General features: G+C 50.2%; 1 protein-coding gene across 1 annotated transcript; it reads right to left on the reverse strand.

The window, feature by feature from the left end:
• Window positions 1-1,793: 1,793 nt before the first annotated feature.
• EEF1G (eukaryotic translation elongation factor 1 gamma) lies at window positions 1,794-17,081 on the reverse strand. Its single transcript, XM_007526337.2, has 10 exons — window positions 16,939-17,081; window positions 15,708-15,866; window positions 14,856-14,919; window positions 14,556-14,698; window positions 13,772-13,915; window positions 9,144-9,273; window positions 8,071-8,278; window positions 2,453-2,625; window positions 2,245-2,369; window positions 1,794-2,024 (listed from the first exon to the last, which is right to left on the reverse strand). Exons 1-10 carry the CDS (start codon window positions 16,948-16,950, stop codon window positions 1,866-1,868), a joined length of 1,317 nt encoding a protein of 438 aa, XP_007526399.1. The 5' UTR covers window positions 16,951-17,081; the 3' UTR covers window positions 1,794-1,865.
• Between the last annotated feature and the right edge of the window lie 2,498 nt (window positions 17,082-19,579).

The raw sequence follows: 19,579 nt of genomic DNA on the forward strand, positions 1-19,579 counted from the left end.
CCACCTGCGCTTAACCTGCCTCCCAAAGTTATTTATTTTTTTAAAGGATTTATTTATTTACTAATAAGAAAGACAGGTGGAGAAAAAGAACCAGACATCACTCTGGTACATGTGCTGCCAGGGATTGAACTCAGGACCTCATGGTTGAGAATCCAACGCTTTATCCACTACGCCACCTCCCAGACCACCTAAAGTTATTTTTAAAAATTTCATTGTATTAAATAAAGCCCCCCCACCTGTCGCTTCTCAGACCTGCAGGTGTCTTTCTCCCCCCCCCCGTCTTCCCCCTTCTACATTTCTATCCAACATCAGTAACAATAACTACAATAAAACAAGGGCAACAAAAGAGAATATTTAAAAAAATAAAAATAAAAAATAAAGTCCAGGGAAACAACGTAGCAGTGGTTAAAGCAAGTGCCTTGTACTATGAGGCCCCAAGTTCGATCTCCAGCATCCCACCCCTAATAAAGGACAATAACCGCTGGTTATTGCATTCCTATTAAACAGTTACGACTGTTCAACATTTTTTTTATATTTATTTACTTATTTATTCCCTTTTGTTGTCCTTGTTTTATTGTTGTAGTTACTGATGTTGTCATTGCTGGATTGGACAGAGAGAAATGGAGAGAGGAAGGGAATACAGAGAAGGGGAAAGATAGACACCTGCAGACCTGCTTCACCACCTATGAAGTGACTCTCCTGCAGGTGGGGAGCCGGGCGGGGCCTCGAACCGGGATCCTTAAGGCGGTCCTTACACTGCGCCATGTGTGCTTAACCCACTGCGCTACCTACCACCTGACTCCGTTTGACACTTTATAGACAGGAGACACTGAGAAACTGACAGAGGGGGTGCTAGAGAGGGAGACAGGAGATAAGAAATTGACCAAGGAGGGGGTGCTAGAGAGAGAGACAAAACTCCTGCTGCTGTTTCACCACTCAGGAAGCTTCCCCCTGCAGGTGGGAACCAAGGGCTTGAACCTGGGTCCTTGCACATAATGTATGTGCTTCCACTTGGCCCTGCAGTTATCCTTCTTCTCTATGCCCTTCCCCTCTCAGTCAATTTCTGTCCTGTGAAATAAGAGGGAAAAAAAGGAAAATACGGCCATCAAGGAGCAATGGGTTTGTAGTACCTGAACCGCACTGGACCCTCAAGCATGAGCCCCAAGTTCAGTCCCCAGCATCATACATGCGGGAAGGGAGCTCTGGTTCTCTCTCCTCCTCCCTGAACAAATCTCTGAAGAAGGAAAAAAAAAAAAGTAGGTACCCAGGGATGGTCTACACCCAGGTTAGGGCCAAGTGGCCTGCGTTTGTTCTGAGTCATCTGTGCCCGGTCTCCAGGCTTTTTGATGTATTTCACCCACAATGCCAACCTCACAGGAACTCGGTGTGGGTTACCAGGTACAGTCCGTCTGCACGCTGGTTCTGTTAGGTCTTGCCATCATTAGCTGGCTTTCTCTCCCCAGGAGGAAGGTCTGTCTGGTTCCTAATAGGGTACAAAGCCCCAAGCCACCTAACTGCTTCCAACCTGTCCCAACTACCGGGCTGTTGGAAAAACCATGACACTGTTTTGCAGAGAAACAGAAAAACATGTCATGACGCTTCGGACAGCGCAACAGAAGACAGTGCTCACGGGAGGTGAGAGACATCATGTCTGAGGTGAAGCCTGTATTTCTGTTCTTCTGAAGGCGTCTTTCCTCGAGTGGAGGTACTGCAGCACAGAAAAGCCCCTCTTTAGCCTATCTACTCCCCTGTGAAGAAGTCGCCCCTCACAAAGGAGGCAGGACAGGAAACGGTTCAATGTTCAGTTTCCTTTAATAACCCCCATCTCCCTGCAGGGCAGGTGCAGGCGGCGAGACGATGGATGTTCACTTGAAGATCTTGCCCTGATTGAAGGCTTTGCCCACATGCTGGAAGGCCCCCTCCCAGGAAAAGTACTCTCGTACCAGCGTCTGGGTCTCCTCACTGCCGGGATCCAGCTTCCGCCATGTGTATGACTCATAGTCCACCTGCCAGTCCGGGCTTAGCTGGGAGGAAAAGCCAGATAAGAAGCACGCGGTCAGATTAGGGGACACTTATTTCCAGCTCAGACAAGCAGTCAGAGCCCAGCAGTCCTGTGAATGACTCCACCCTGTACACATTGTTCCTTGAATCCTCCTACAAGGGGGGGGCCAGGAGTGGGAGTGTGCACCCCCTACCTCCGCCCCCCCACCCTCCAAGCAGACCCCTCCCCTACACCTTCCTCACCGGAAAGGCCAGCTCTTGGCCTCGGAAGACCCAGATTCCAGAAATGGAGCTGCTGTTGTTGGTTCCAAAGAGGACGACACTGGCAAAGGCGTTCTTCCTCAGCTTGTCCAACCGCTGGAACATTCCTGAAGGGAGCACAGAGGAGAACGGTCAGCCTCTGGGGGTCACTTCGCCTCCGGCCCTGCCCGCCCCGCCGCCAGCTCCTCACCAGTGATGAGGTTGCAGCTCATGAAGGTCTGGGTGAGCTCTTCAGGGAAGCGGTACTCAGAGTACCACAGGGACCAACCGTCCTTGTCAAAGTGCTCCCAGAAATAGGGCAGCGCCACAGTCAGAGTGTCCTCGTTGGAGTACTTGCGCTTGAATTCGTCCATCACAAAGGTACTGAGTGGAGGAAATAGGGAGGTCAATGCGGGGAAGACCCTACTGGAGACAGCAACGGTCGGGCCGCGAGACTCTGCAAGGACCCGCGTTTAAGCTCCCACTCCCCACCTATGGGGGGAAGCTCCGTGAGCGATTCAGCAGGTGATTCGGCAGGTCGACAGGAGTCTCTTTCCCTCCCTCCCCCGCCCCCGCCCCCGGCACCTCTCAATTTCTCTCTATCCTATCGAATAAAATAGAAAGAAAAAAAAAAGCAAACAACAACAAAAACTGGCTGCTGGGAGCAATGGGTTTGTTGTGCTGGCACCCAGCCCCAGTGGCAGTAAAAAAAAAGACTAAAAAGATAAAAAGAAGTGGTCCGGGAGGCAGCATAGTGGATAAAGTATTGGATTCTCAAGCATGAAGTCCTGAGTTCAATCCCTGGCAGCACATGTACCAGAAAGATGTCTGGTTCTTTCTCCTATCCCTCTCAATAATAATATATATATATTTTAAATATTACTTTTTCTTTTTCATTTTATTCCCTTTTGTTGTCCTTGTTTTATTGATGTCGTCATTGGATAGGACAGAGAGATGGAGAGAGGAGGAGAGAAAGACTGACACCTGCAGACCTGCTTCACCGCCTGTGAAGCGACTCCCTGCAGGTGGGGAGCCGGGGGCTCGAACCGGGATCCTTACGCCCGTCCTTGCACTTTGCACCACCTGCGCTTAACCGCCCGACTCCCCCAATAAATTAAAAAAAAAAAAGATGAAAAAGAAATGACTCTAAGGGTACTTTCACTTAAAATATGCTGGCTTAAAGATGGCAGGTACTGTACTGGCAGATATGCCTGGCTCCTGCAGGAGAGCTGAAGGAGTTGAAGGGGCTGAAACAGGAGCCCAAGGAACTTGGTAGCTCGGGGGCTGGACAGGCAGCCAGCTGCTGCCCCCTAGTGGAGATGCCAGGTGTCGTCAACTCCTTTTCTGCCCCCTTCCAAACCCAATTCCGTATGCTTAGCTTCCCCTACCACTAGCTTCCCCTACCACTAGCTTCCCCTACCACTAGCTTCCCCTACCACTAGCTTCCCCTACCACTAGCTTCCCCTACCACTAGCTTCCCCTACCACACGGACCTCTCCAGGACATACACTATGAGGGGAATGGAAGCACCAATCGGCAAAAGGCCTCACCCCCACGTCCCTCAGTCACTTTACCCAGAAACAAGCTCAGATGCTCAAATGCCCCTGGGGTTCAATTTCTCTTGCAGTGTCAGTAGGAGAGGATCCTCCCTTATAGGAGGGACTGATAGTTCTTTCTTCCTAACTATTAAGAGGCATGCAGGTTGAAAGAAACTACCCACAATGTCAGCAAACCAGAAAACCAATGTTTTTTTTTGTATTCCCCAATGGGATTTTCCATGGACTATGTAAATAGTTTTTCACAATCTGTTCTTTTAATACAAACTAGACACGCTAGAGAAATTTTCGACAGTGTTTGAATGGCTTCACAATCTGTGTGTGCCATAAATCTGTTGGCCCTCCCAATGAATGCTGGGTTGTAAAATGACTCATCAGCCTAAATAATGACAAGTCTATCATGCATTTCATCACTTTACAGCAAAGTCTAGAGTTAGAAGGTGTTACCCTGAAGCTGGGTGGTGGCGCACCTGGCTGAGCGCACATGTTACAATGCACAAGGACCCAGGTTCGAGCCCCCTGTCCCCACCTACAGGGGGAAAGCTTTGCAAGTGGTGAAGCAGTGCTGCTTGTCTCTCTCTACCTCTCCCATCCTCTCCACTTTTGACTGTCTATCCAACAAAGAATTTAAAAAAACTTATCGAAAGGTGTTACCTCTTCCCTTTAGAGATGGTAAAGTGGTCTAACTCAGTGCCAAGTTACAATGCAGCAGAGTCTTTTGTTACAGAAGACTGGAGGGAGCTTTACTAGCCCCAGACTGACTGCTAAATATTTTATTCATTTTAATGAGGTACAGAGAAAGATACAGAGACCAGAGTACTGCGCACCAGCTGATTCATGGCGGTGCTGCGGATGAGTCTTTCTGTAGAACCACAATGCTGTTTCCCAGCCCCAGGCTGACTTCTTTATTCAGACAGAGGGAGCTACAACGCTAGTGTGCTCCAGTGCACAGTGCCCTCACACGGTACCCAGGTTCCAACCTGGGACACAAACACACAGCAAAGCACACACTACCCAGTGAGCTTCTACCTTTCTGGCCCCAGAGCTTGTCTTTTCTCTCTCTCTGTCTCTCTCTTTAAATATTTATTTATTCACTTTTGTTGCCCTTGTTGTTTTCTTGTTGATGTTATTGATATCGCCGTTGTTGGACAGGACACAGAGAAATGGAGAGAGGAGGGGAAGACAGAGGGAGAGAAAAAGATAAAAGACACCTGCAGACCTGCTTCACCGCTTGTGAAGAGACTTCCCTGCCATGTGGGGAGCCGGAAGCTCGAACCCAGATCCTTATGCCAGTCCTTGCGCTTTGCACCACCTGCACTTAGCCCGCTGTGCTACCGCCCGGCTCTGGCTGATAGTGATGCAGGAGCTTGAAACTACAACTTTGTGGAGCCTCAGGCAAGAGCCTTTGCCTAACCATTATGCTATCTACTCTCACCTTTCAACCTTATTATGTGCCAGGTGCCTGCCTTCACAAATGGCAGACCTCATTTGAGAAGCTTTAAGAATCTCAGCCAGGGCCAGAGGAGCTCCCCAGGCATGAGTGTGGCTCGGACTTGAGTCCCTGCATCGGAGGGCACTATGGTGCCGGGGACAGTTCTGGTGCTGTGGTGTACCCAGTGAAGCAGGTCTGCAGGTGTCTCTCCTCTCTGTCTTCCCCTCCTCTCTTCATTTCTCTCTGTCCTATCCAACAATATCAGCTGTAACAACTACAAGGGCAACGGAATAGGAAAAAATGGCCTCCAGGAGCAGTGGATTGATAGTGCAGGCACCGAGCCCCAGTAATAACCCTGGAGGCAAAAATTAAAAAGCCAAATGTAAGAAGTGGTAGTTCTTACAAATAAATAAATACTACAAAATCTAGATAAGGGCAGGAGACTGGCATACTTCAATGACGGCCCTTTCTAGTCCTATTCTCAACTCTGACACCATCTTCCCAGACAACTCTTTTAGCCTACCTGCATGTTAGCTGTTGGACTCTTAGCATAAATGAGCAAACTCATGGGCCCTTTGGAATACAGCTAAAATAGACTTCCTAGCTCCTTCCAACAGAAGACCCAAATCTCATCTGCTACACTCTTACCTTTAGGTTCCTGATTATTAAACAATTTGTTCTGCTTTCTATCTTAATGCTTTTCAGCCACCAAGTTGCAGATGCTATCATGACACCAGCCTGACTTCTCTGGACAGACGACCTCACCAATGTGTCCTGGAACCCCACCTCTCCAGAGCCCTGCCCCTCTAGGGAAAAGAGAAAAAGAAGCTGGGGGCATAGATTCACCTGCCAATGCCCATGTCCAGCAGGGAAGCAATTACAGAAGCCAGACCTCCCGGTCCCCATAAAGATCTTTGGTCCATACTCACAGAGGGATAAAGAATAGGGAAACTTGGGGAGTCGGGCTGTAGCGCAGTGGGTTAAGCGCAGGTGGCGCAAAGCACAAGGACCGGCCTAAGGATCCCGGTTCGAACCCCGGCTCCCCACCTGCAGGGGAGTCGCTTCACAGGCGGTGAAGCAGGTCTGCAGGTGTCTATCTTTCTCTCCTCCTCTCTGTCTTCCCCATCTCTCCCCATTTCTCTCTGTCCTATCCAACAATGACAACAATAATAACTACAACAATAAAACAAGGGCAACAAAAGGGAATAAATAAAAAAATTAAAAAACCATTTCTTAAAAAAAAAAAAAATAGGGAAACTTGGATGTGAGGGCAATCTGGCTGCAACCATCTGTCACTCCATTGATTGCCAGGGTTCATTTGGCTGATCTGGCTGGCTAGGTGGGTGTCCCCTTCCTCCCTCACCGCTCCTCCCAAAGCTGCTTGGTTGAAGAGGACAGAGGCCGTCATTACTGGACGGACCGAAGGACGGTCAAGGGTATACGAGTAGCTGCGCTCCCCTGCTAGAACCTCCAAACAAGCTCTCAAGAATAGGTCAACTTCCAATGGACTCCAGGAGTTACAGAACTCTGGTGCTGGGAACTGTATGAAATTGTACCCCCTCCTGTCCCACAATCTTGTCAGTCACTATTAAATCACTAATAAAGGACCTGAGTTCAAAGCCCTTGATGCCCACATGTAGTGGTGAAGCAATGCTACAGGTATCTCAATCTCTTTTTATTATTAGAGAAAAACTGAGAGAGGGGGAGATAGGAAAAGAAAGAGACACACCTGAAGACCTGTCTCACCATTTGTAAAGCTTTCCTCTTAAAGGTGGGGACCAAGGGCTTGAACCTGGGTCCTTGCACACTGTAACAGCGGTGTTCTGGTTCTTTTATGTTTTCCTTTTTTACGAATTAGAAAGAACAGCATTTCTCTGGCTTGTGCAGGATTGAACTCAGAACCCCATGCACACAAGCCTGGTGCTGTACCACCGAGCACCACCCCAGCCACTTCCTTCCTTTCTTTCTAAAGCACATTGTTTCAAGAGCAGCCACATCGTCCAGGATGTTCTGGATCTTGTAAGAAGTGCCCGGGAATGCACTCTCAACTTGCTTCCAAGTCACCCCCCAATGGGAAAGAAGCACACGTTCAGTACAGTCACCATGTCCTGAACCCCTAAACAAAACCAGTGAAAGGATGGCTGGTTGTGGGGATGGCAGGGAAGAGGGAGAGGAAAACAGAACCGTGGAAAAGACATCCCAGGGCTCTGAAGAAGGTTCCAGGTTCAATCCCCTGCACCACGAACCAGAGCCGAACAATGCTCTTGGGGGGAGGGGGGGGTTGAGGGCAAAACTAGGTAAGTACTTGGGGGGCACTTTTACTGTACTGTCTCCCCAAACCCTTACATTTACTGCAAAGAGATGACTGTGCTGTCTACTCCATTCTTGGAAGGACGAACATACATACATACATACACACAATTTTATAGTGAGTCAGACATCTTTTCTGTCAACAAACAACTTTTCCAGTCTGTTACTACTGTGGTGCCAGATGCTTCTAGGCTCTGCACCACCTTCCTCCCCACAAATCTCAGCAGCCCCCCCAAAGTCCATATTGCCACCACACCCGACCCAGTCCTGGCGGATTTCACTAGAAGAGTTTTGATCTTCCAAGCAGCAGGCCCATTTGTACTCCACTTTCTCCTTTCGAAACTCACGCACTTCTTGGCCAGGGCTGAGGACCAGTAGTAGAGCCGTTTCACACATATGAGGCCCTGGCCGGTCCCCCACGCTGTCAAAAAGCACCCAATGCCCGAGAAAGTCAGGAAGTTGCTGAAGTTCTAGACCCTCGAGTGTAAGAGGGACCCCAGACAGGCGAGAACAGGGTTCCACTTTCCTTACCTCTTGGGGAGGTGTGCGAAGGGGTCCTTGGCCTTGGGCTCCGCAGCCAGTGCCTGTTCACACTCGTCCATCTCCTCCTCGGGAGGAGGGGCAGCAGCGGCCTTTTTCTCTTCTTTCCGCTCAGCCTGGGGCTTTTGCTTCTCCTCCCGGGAACCTTTCTCCTTCCGTGGGGTATCCTTTTTAGGTTGGCTCTCAGCAAACTTTTTAGCTGACGTAAAAGAAGAAAAGTCAACGTCCTGTTCCTTTTCCATGTGCCTCCAAAACCAGACAGCAAGTAGCAAAGGGTGGGAAAGTGGCAGACTGACGGCTGGCCGAGGAGCCTCCGGGGAGCCTCGGCTCGACTCTCCGGCTGTTCACCGGGGCCTCTGTGCAAGACCACAGCACTGAGCCACACGCACATGCGCATCATCTCAACTGAGTAACCCAAGCCAGATGAGGGGCAAGTATGTGAACACATGTTCCAGCGGCTCTGGAGGTGGCGACGAGACACGTAGGCAGCAGCTCAAGTCCGATCCCCGGTGTCCCCTGTGGCAGCAGTGATGTTGCCTCTTTCTCGCTAACAGAGGAGCAATTTGTCATTGCCAACCCAAACTGCCTTTTCTACAGATAAAGAGCGAAAGGCACGACAGCACAAAAGCTTCCCCCAGTGCTGCGGAAGCCAGACTCCAAAACGGGTCAGTGTGTGACAAAGCAGACACACCGTCTGGGTGAGCTACCTTGCTGGTCCTCCTCCACCATCACCATCAACCACTGCACTGCTCAGCTCAGGCTCGTGGTGGTGCTGGGGACTGACCCTAAGGGCCTCGGGCATGTGAGTCGAGTGCCTAATCATCATGCCATCTCTACAGCCATAAATGAAATATTTTCAAAGTAAAGAAACTATGCAGCCTGGGGAGTGGCACAGCGGATAGAAATTAGACTCACAAGCATGAGGTCCCAAGTTCTACCCCTGGCATCACATGTCCCAGAGTGACACTTTGGTTTTCTCCCCCCCCTCATTAAAATGAATCTTCTTGTTAAAGCAGCCCTGAACCGCTTGGACACACACACTCACTCCATCTCCTCCAACTTACCGTCAAACTGAGCCATCTTCTCACAGAGTTTCACCTCTCCCAAGATAGCCCGGAATTGAGGCTGATTAATGCAGGTGAGGAACCAGCGGTTGGTATTGGGAAAGGCCTGGCGGAAGGAAGGTTCCAAGACCTGTCAAGAAGAAAGCAAGGTCAGTGGAGGGAAAGGCTTTTAAGAGTGATTAAGATCCTTTTTTAAAAAAATGATTTTATTTATTTATTAATGAGATAGGAGAAGAGAAAGAACCAGACATCACTCTGGCACATGTGCTGCCGGGGATCGAACTCAGGACCTCCTGCTTGAGAGTCCAAAGCTTTATCACTGCGCCACCTCCCGGACCACCATCCTTTTTTTTTTAATTTTGCTTTCCCCCGCCTTTTGTTGCCCTTGTTTTTTATTGTTGTAGTTATTATTGTTATTGATGTTGTTGTTGTTGGATTGGACAGAAAGAAATGGAAAGAGGAGGGGAAGACAGAGAGGGGGAAAGACACCTGCAGACCTGCTTCACCGCTTGTGCAGTGACCCCCCTGCAGGTGGGGAGCCGGGGGCTCAAACCGGGATCCTCATGCTGGTCCTTGTGCTTTGCACCATGTAAGCTTAGCCTGCTGCATTACTGCCCGACACCCAGCAAGATTCACTTTTAAGTTCCTTTATCTTTTATTCTTTGCTGATTCCAATTTTTTTAGTATTTATTTTAATGAAAAGAGACACCAGAGTACTGGTCCTGAGTTCAATCCCCGGCAGCACATGTACCGGAGTGATGTCTGGTTCTTTCTCTCTCCTGTCGTTCTCACTAATAAATAAATAAAATCTTAAAAGGGGGGAGGAGTTGGGGGAGACAGCATAGTGGTTCTGCAAGACTTTCATGCCTGAGGCTCGGAGGTTCCCGGTTCAATCCCAAGCACCACTATAAACCAGAGCTGAGCAGGGTTCTGGCACCTGTGGTGTCTCACACTTGCAGGCTCTGTTCTCTTCTTAGTGACTTAATACTGACTTACAAAATTGTGAGATAAAGGGGTCGGGCGATAGCGCAGCGGGTTAAGCACTCACAGCGCAAGGACCAGCTTAAGGATCCCAGTTAGAGCCCCTGGCTCCCCACCTGCAGGGTGGTGGCTTCACAAGCAGTGGAGCAGGTTTCTGTCTCTCTCCCCCGTCTTCCTCTCCTCTCGGTATTATCCAATAACAGCAAGGGCAACAATAAGAACAAGGGCAACAAGTGCGGAAAAAAAATTGTAAGCTAACGGGTGTAATTCCATGCAGTTTCCGCCACCAGTGTTCTGCGTCCTATCCCCTCCACTGGAAACTTCAGTAGTTCTCCCAAGCACAGCAATACGGGCTGATTATATATATATCCCTCCTTTTCCCGTCTCCACTCCCTTTCCTTTTACCCCATACACCTTCCTATCTTCCTCTTCTCTCTCAGAGAAGCAAAACAATGCCTGTCTCCCTCTGGCGGTTTCCAGATCAGTTTCCCTTTCATCAAGATTCCTGGTGACAAATGCTTCAGGTCCTGGTGGGCTGAGCCATACCCCAGGCTATTTTCTACCCGCTGAGCCAAGCTTCTTGCTCATTCCCCCCCAAAGCTGCTCTCCTGTCAACCCATACAGCAGTCGCTAGGCCACCATATTGCCCTGGAAGGTTCCTACCCATTTACCTTCTTAACCTCTGTTCTGCAGTTGAGTCCAGTTTAATAAACTCCATTTACTGTGAAGTCTGTGTAGGAATATGACTACTTTCAAAAACAAGCAAACAACAAACAACACCTGCAAAGGGGCTGAGGAGACAGAGGACCTGGGAAGGTACAGCTTTGCTCAGCTCAGGTTCGAGCCCTAAGGACATCATCACCAGAGTACTCTGTCACTGGAGTGTCTCTCCCCACCCACTTTCTGTCTAAAAAGGCCCCTAAAACTCAGTGATGACCAATACTTATAGTGCTTGGCTTCATTTTTTAAAAAATATTTATTTATTCCCTTTTGTTGCCCTTGTTGTAGTTATTATTGTTATTGCTGTCGTTATTGTTGGATAGGACAGAGAGAAATGGAGAGGAGGGGAAGACAGAAAGGGGGAGAAAGACACCTGCAGACTTGCTTCACCGCTTGTGAAGCTACTGTACCCCTGCAGGTGGGGAGCCAGGGGCTCAAACCGGGATTCTTCTGCCGGTCAGTCCTTGAGCTTTGCGCCTCATGCGCTTAACTGTGCTCCTGCCCAACTCCCTGCTTGGCTTCTTTTATAGTTGATATCTGTAGTTCTAATATTTATGAACTTGTATCAGTGAGGCAAAGGAGGAGGGGGCCAGGCAGTGGCACACCTGGTTAAGTGCACATCCTAATGCATGAGGACACAGGTTCAAGCCCCTGGACCCCACCTACAGGGGGAAAGCTTCATGAGTAGTGAAGCAGTGCTGCAGGTGTCTGTCTCTCTCCCCCTCAACCTCCCCTCTCTCAGTATCTGTCTATCCAATAGTAAATATTAAAAAAAATAATAACAGTAAAAACTTGAGAGAAAGAGGAGTAGGGCAAGAACCAGAGGGACCTAACTCAGGACCTCATACATGGTGGCCCTGCACTCTACTCACTGCATGACTTTCTGGACCACAACTTTTTTAAAGTTGGGGCCAGGGAGGTGGTTCAGTGGTCTGACCTGAGACGCCACATATGCCGGAGCTGATCAGTGTTTTGGTCTCTCTCAACTAAAACCAAAGTGAAAGGCCTGGGGTGGCAGTGGGAGAGCCCACAGTGGTAAGAGGGTTTGCGCATATGAGGTTCTAAGCTCCATCCGGACACTACACAGGATGGAGTAATGCTGATATCCTGTTAAAAAGGACCAGGCTTAGCAAGTACTCACTTTGCCAAATAAGGAAATCAAAAGCTATCAACATCAACAAACTTCAGTGAGTATTCAACAGCAACAGTCTGCTTCAAAATCATTGACAGCCCTTTCAATTATATTGAGTTTCGTGAGAATTCAACACCACTTTCTAGTCTGCCAAGTTCAGAAGGAAAGAGACATAACACAGCTGTCAGTCCTGTTGTACAAAACTGCTTCTATAGTTCTTGGGTCCAAGGTTTGACTCTGCCATGTGACAGTGGCAAGTTTTGGGGAGGCTCCATTTCTAAGCACCTAGCAAAGGATAAGCCAGTCTTTGTGAAGACCGGTACTTTCTCCTTTGCTATGTCACATCACCACTCTGGATAATTTCTGGAACCATCCGTTCCACCCCGGTTCCATGGCTGCCAGTTCTTAGCAACATCGCCCCGCCAGATATTCGTCGGGATGCGACATCATCTAAGTTCATTTCCCACGTCTACGCTCGACCGGACCTGCCAATATACGCGGATATCTTCGCCCACCCTGTCCAACGCTTGACGTCTCGTCACCCAATCTGGTCCCCTACGCCTACACTGAACTTCTCTGTTCCAGTCTCTTGGAAACAGAGTTGGCAGTCAGCTGAGGTCAAGAACAAACACCTCATCACAGACCCCTGCAAGCGTCAACCCGGCTTTGACCTAGCACGTTATGATTGGCCCTCCTCCATCGCTATCGAACAGGCCATGGCCGGTGCGCTGCTATGTTCCATCGCTGGGGAGCCAGAGACGACCCGAACTGCCCCTGCGGCTACAGACAGACTATGACCCACATAGTCAACGACTGCCACCTCTCCAGAATCAAAGGAGGTCTCGAAACTTGACATCAGGCTCAACCTGACGCTGTTGACTGGCTACGAAAGAAGGGCAAACGCTAGAAGAAGAACCACTCTGGAGCGGCTTCAGTTCAAGAGCTCAGGCCCAGCTGGCAGCAAATCCTGAACAGTAAGTAACTTCACAGTAGCCACCACTGCCTCACTGGCTAGCTTACGGAAGAAAAGCAGGAACACAGCGGTTCTTACGCATATCCCTTACAACCTACAGCTACTAAGCAAGGAAGCTGTCGACAAACCCTAGTTCTGCCTGACAGGGCTCCATGTTGAAGCTATCGCCCTAACTCTGTACAAGTAAACAGGACTCCCCCCAAGACAGAGGAACACAAACTACACTTCTTAGCAGTCACACAGACATGAAGGCAAGAACATTGCCGCAGCTCTCGGGAAGTGGGAAAGCAGTGGTATTCAGCCCTAAGGTTCCCCAGGTCTCGCTGGCGTTCCTCTCCGCATCCAGAGCCTCAGCAGACCGGGAAGACCTGTCAGCTCCAGTCTCCACCTACCCCTACCATCCTGACTCAAGAAACTTCACCTGTTGGAGCCAGGGCGGTGGAACAGCAACAGAACACACACCTTCCACACGAGCCTCCGGGCTCAATCCCTTACACCACACCAGGGCAACAAAGACAATAAACAGAAAGGGAGTTCCATGGATGGTGGAGCAATGTTATGAAGCTATCTCAAGCTTGCTCATTAAAAAAAAAAAAAAAAAAAAAGGGGGGGGGGCTGGTGGTGGCGCACCTGGTTGAGCGCACATGTTACAATGTGCAAGGACCCGGGTTCAAGCCCCCAGTCGTCACCTGCAGGGGGAAAGCTTCACAAGTGGTGAAGCAGTGCTGCAGGTGTCTCTCTACATATCCCCTTTCCTCTCAATTTCTTGCTACCTCTATAAAATAAAGATAAAGATAAAAAATTTTTTTAAAAAAACCCCACCTGCTTATAGAGCCACAACAAGGTGCAGACGACTGTGATGTCAGCCAGTGTCACTCGCTCGCCCACCAGGAATGTCCTTGTCTTCAAGTGGGCGTCCAGCAGTCCCAAAATTCGCTTCACCTCCTCCTTTGCATTTTCTGTGGCCTGTTGATTTAAAATGTTCAAGCTTGTCAGTGAAGCTCTCTCTCCCTGTTAAAATTTCCCTCCTGGTGCAATCATCCCCCACTGTCTCTAGCTACTTTTTAAAAATCATTTTATTTATTTTTCCCTCTTGTTCCCCTTGTTTTTTATTGTTGTTATTGATGTCATCATTGTTAGGACAGAGAGAAATGGTGAGAAGACAGAGAGGGAGAGAGAAAGACAGACACCTGCAGACCTGCTTCACGGCCTGTGAAGCGACTCCCCTGCAGGTGGGGAGCTGAGGGCTGGAACCAGGATCCTTAGGTTGGTCCTTGCGCTTAACCCACTGTGCTACCACCACCCCCACCCAACTACGCCTGACTCCCCTCTGGCTACTTTTTAAAAAGTTTCATCACTAACACAAGCAGGGGAAAAACCCACAAAACCCGAGTAACTTCAATCTTTGGATTTTAGAAGGAAGCTTAGCGGTCCCCTGGCCTGACCACTTCCCCACAACACAAATCTCTCCTCTGGCCACTCAGGATAGACAGTCCCTCCACTGGGCCTGACTGATAGCCTAGGGCTCCAAACTTAACACTCCCAAAATAAGTTTCTCTCATGACCCACATTTTTCCCTCTCCCCCTACAACCCTTGAAAGCTCACCTGCTTGTTGTGGTGCATGATACCCAAGGTGGGGAACACCCAGGTACTGGCCGGGGGCACGATGTCGCTATCCGCAAAGCTCACCCACTGCACTACCTGGGCTGCTGCCTCTGGAGTACTTCCCCGCAGCTCCTCATTGCTCACTGCAGAGGAACAAGAAGGTCACAACTCTGGGGGCACGCCAACACTCACCCACGACAGTTCCTCTCCTTGTCCAATCCAGCTCCCTCCCATGCGCCCTTATTCCCACCCTTAGCCACAACCCCAGCCTCCCTCCTCCCATTCCCCATTGAGCTTTACCATAGTAGGCAATGGCGTTGCTCTCAAACACACAGAATCCATCGTCACCCTCAAACGCTGGAACCTGGGGACAAAACCCTCCTAAGCAACACAGCTGTGTCTCAGTAGCCCAAGCCCAGGGTCTGAACTGTTTCAGAACAACTGTCATACGAGGTTGGTAACACCAGCTAAACCACACTGGTCACTCATACGATCTACAACTCAGAAACCAAAAACTATTCAAATGTTGGTCGCCCTTGCAATCTGAACTCCTAACATCTAAGAAGCCTAAAAGATTCAGATGCCATTCTTCCTTGGCAGGAAAATAATTCGAACAAGTAGATGGTCAGAGATCAAGTCCTGTCTGTGTCTCTAACATCGAAGCATTCTGGTGCCGTGTGCTCGCTCAGCACTGGGTTTTTCCTACCCTGAGCAAGGTTAGCTATCTTTGTAAGCCCCTAGGGGCAAGAATCCTGCTCTCAGCAGATACATGATATATTTGCATTGGTTAAAACAGAAAGCCATTTTAGTTAGTATCACTAGCCTTTCTAGCTATATATGAAACAGCAATTGACATCTCAAAACACAAGCTTATGTTTAAATCCTTGAACTATGGAGAGGGGGTAGGAAATAACAGGTACTGGAACATGGAGGTTAAACAGATGTTCCCTTTTCAAGATGAAGGCTAACTCTCTTTTCCAGCCACAGTACTGCTCAGCTCTGGCTTTATGGTAGTGCTGGGGCTCGAACCTGGCACTTCTGCTGCCTCAAGGACCAGTCTTTTTGCATAACCACTAGGCCATCCCGCCAGGCCTCATGACTTCTTGAGTTCTCCAGACCCTCCACTTCTCCCCTCTCCACTTCTTCACTCACCTTGCCGGCCGGAAATTTACGGAGAAATTCAGGGGTGCGGTTGGTCTGGCCAAAATGGAAGTGGGGTGGTGCGGAGAGCACACGGACCTGGGCCCCGCTGTACTGGGCAGCTATAAGAGCCTTGAAGGCCCTCCAGTTTTCAGGGTATGTGTACAGGGTCTGTGGGGTTTAAAAAGAAAAGAACGGGATGGGGAGAGAGAGAGAGGGAAAGAAAAAAAAAACATTATCCAGAGTGGTAAGGTCCCCCCTTCAATGTCACCACCTCCCTGTGATGACTGAACAGTCCCAGCCTGGTCCAACACACTGGACCAAGTCCATGTCATCAGAGTCCTCGGTTTCAACACCCAGACCAGGCAGACACAGCGAGTGCTAAATAAAGCCTGTTGACAGGTTTGACCTTCTGGGAGAAAAGAAGAAGAAAAAAAAATGGGGGTGGGGTGGGGGAGAAGGATGGTGTTCCCCCGCAGCTTTCTCCACCTCTCCAGCAGCTCCAAGAAATGCACAACTTGCAGCTCCCCCAGGCTCCATCCGCCGACACGCCCCCTCCCTCCCCTCCCGCCCGGGCCCCCGTCCATTCATTGCTGGCTGGCCACGCGCCTGCCTACCCCAGGGGCCCCAGCACCCCCGCGGCCCGAACCCCCGGCAGCCAAGGGCACCTCCTGCAGCCAAGTCAACCCCTGCCCCCCGCCCCCGATTCCCTTTCTCCCTGGTCCCCCGTCCTGTCCCGCAATCAGCTCCCCGCCACCGGAGCCTTCTGTCCGGCCGGGAGCTGCTGGCCTGCCACCGCACCACCCCCAGGAGCGCTCCCCTCCCCCGAGCACCCATGGGTGCCCTTAGGTGCCGGCCCACCAAGATTTTCGTCCCCTCCCAGCCAGCTCCCCCAAGACGGCTGCCAAAGTTCTGTCAACGTGCCTACACCCCATATCTGGCCGGGGGCCGTGAGCCCCGAACCCTTGTCTCGGGCCCGTAGACGGCAAAGGACCCGCGGCTCTTTTCTCCTGTCCTCCTCCGCCCACCATCATCACTCTTCCACGTCTCTGGCCTCGAAGAGTCCCCCAGCCTCGGTTCCCCCTCCGGGGTGTGGGAGCCCCACGTCTCAACACTACGGTCTCGAGTTCCCAGATCTGTCCCCCCACTCGATTCCAGAACTCGTTCGGCGCCGGCCGACCCTCCTCGGGCAGAGGATGGCGTCGGATACCGTAACCTGGCTGGCCAGAGCCGGCAAACTTACCCCAGCCGCCATGGTGATTCCGCAGAGAAAGGGGGTGGGACTTTTGGCGCTGCCGCAAAGTGCGCCGCCAGGGAGAGAAGGGAGGAGACGTAGAGAGAGCCGTAGAGATACAGCAGCCGTAAAGCGAGGACGGCATAGAAGGGATACGCACGACAACTTGGGAGCCCACGGCGGCTGAATGGGGAGTGAAAGGGGCGTGGTAAAGGGGCGGGGCGCCGATAGGACTGGCGCCTGCGCAGTGAGGACCCCCTGGCCGGGGCGCAGCCAATCCGCGGCCGCCGGAGGAGAGGAAGGCGACTTGGCGGAGAGGCTGCGAGCTGGGGCTCGGGGGCCGTCTCCGGCAGCGACGTGGCACAGCTGCCGGCCAGCCCGCCCACCCCGCAGCGTCCCTCTCCGACACCGAGGTCAGGGCATCCAGCCACCAGCGAGCGACCTGATAGTGGCACCTGCCATGCCGCCAGCATCATGATTTGTGACCCTCGGGAACGGGGACTGCCACGTTGGTGGGGGGCGGCAAGCCAGATCCCTTCTGCTCCCACTCTGGCGTGCTTTTTTCTTTTCCTTTCTTTCTTTCTTTCTTTCTTTCTTTCTTTCTTTCTTTTTAATTGGGGAGATTAATGGTTTGCAGTAAATACAGAAATACAGTAGTTGGTACATGTGCAACACGTCTCAGTTTTCTGCAAAACACTCACCCCCAGCCTAGGTCCTCCTCCACATCTGGCGTGCTTTTCTAAAGCTGAGATTGTATTCCTAACAGAAGCCCAGGCCAAGAACCCTCAGAAACAGGAGGTTGGGACTTCGGTCCCCGGTATCACACATTGCTAGCTAGGGTGCTCTTCTGGTTCCCTCATTCTCATGAATAGATATATAAAAGGGAGGGCAGGCAGTGGCGCACCCTTTAGTTTGCATGTTACAGTGCCAGTACCTTGGTTCAAATCCCAGGTCCCCACCTGTAGGGGATACTTCCCTGAGCAGTGTTCTCTCCCTCTCCTTTTCCTCCTTCCCTCTCAATTTTTGTCTATCCAAAATTATTTTTTAATTGTATTTACTTATTTTTTGGCCTCCAGGATTATCGCTGGGGCTTGGTGTGGGCACTACGAATCCACTGCTCCTGGAGGCCACTTTGTCCATTTTATTGGATAGGACAGAGAGAAATTGAGAGGGGCCACGGAGACAGGGAGAAAGACACCTGTGAGCCAGCTTCACTGGTGAAGCAGACCCCCTGCAGGTGGAGAGCATGGTCTCCAACCTGCATCTTTGTACGGATCCTTGTTCCTTGTTTTTGCCTCCAGGGTTATTGCTGGGGCTCGGTGCCTGCACTATGAATCCACTGCTCCTGGAGGCCATTTTTCCCCATTTCTGCTGCCCTTGTTATTGTTATTGCTGTTGTTGGGTCCTTGTATTTTATACTATGTGCGCTTAACCCTGTGCGCCACTGCCTGGCCTTTTTCTTTTTTTTTACCAGAGCACTGCTCAGTTATAGTGGTTCCGGGGACTGAACATGAGATCTCGGAGCCTCAGGCATTAGAATGTTTGCATAACCATTATTGCTATCTCCCTCACTTAATATATATTTTTATTTATCTTTTTAAGAATTTATTTATGAGAAAGATAGGAGAGAAAGAACCAGACATCACTCTGGTACACGTGCTGCCGGGGATTGAACTTGGGACCTCATGCTTGAGAATCCAATGTTTCTACTGCGCCACCTCCCGGACCACAATATATATTTTTAAAAATATAAAAAGTTGGGTGGGGGAAAAAAAAAAAAAAAGTTGGGTGGGGGTAGATAACATAATGGTTATGCAAACATTCTAATTCATGCCTGAGGCTCAGGAAGTCCCAGGTTCAATCCCCCACACTAGAGCTGTGTAGGTGTCTGGTATTTCTCTCTCTGCATCTCTCTCAAAAATAAAAATTTTTTAAAAATACTTAAAAAGATAAAAAGTGAAGTTTAGGACTGACAAGTACTTTTTTAAAATATCTATTTATTCCCTTTTGTTGCCCTTGTCTTATTGTTGTAGTTATTCTTGTCATCATTGTTGGATAGGACAGAGAGAAATGGAAAGAGGAGGGGAAGATAGAGAGGAGGAGAGAGACACCTGCAGACCTGCTTCACTGCTTGTGAAGCAACTCCTCTGCAGGTGGGGAGCCAGGAGCTCGAACCAGAATCCTTAAGCCGGCCCTTGCGCTTTGTGCCACAATATATATTTTTCTGACAAGTTCTTACTTGGACAGTGCACTGCTTTGCCATGGGCCTGACCCAGGTTCAAGCCTAGCCTACACCATATTGAAGGATGCTTTGGTGCTAAAAATCTATCTCTAAAAAAAAAAAGCTTCTCCATGGTACACAACCACACAGCTGCAGGAAACACTGGTCCCTCTAGGCTGCAACTGGGGCAGGACCTTAGGGAGAGATGGAGGGAGCAGTCACTCCACTTCCTATCAGCCCAGAGTGCTGATCCTTGACCACATTCTGGTCTGAGTCTTTTGTCCTGTTAACAGGACAGGATGGAAGGGGGCTGGGTGGTGGTGCACCCAGGAGAGCACATGTTGCAGTACACAAGGATCTGGGTTCTAGCCTCCTGGCTCCCCAACTGCAAGGTGGGAAGCTTCTCAAGTGGTTAAACAGTGCTGCAGG

The sequence above is a fragment of the Erinaceus europaeus genome, chromosome 17 (genome assembly GCF_950295315.1).
Source record: "Erinaceus europaeus chromosome 17, mEriEur2.1, whole genome shotgun sequence".
NCBI classification, from domain to species: domain Eukaryota; kingdom Metazoa; phylum Chordata; class Mammalia; order Eulipotyphla; family Erinaceidae; genus Erinaceus; species Erinaceus europaeus.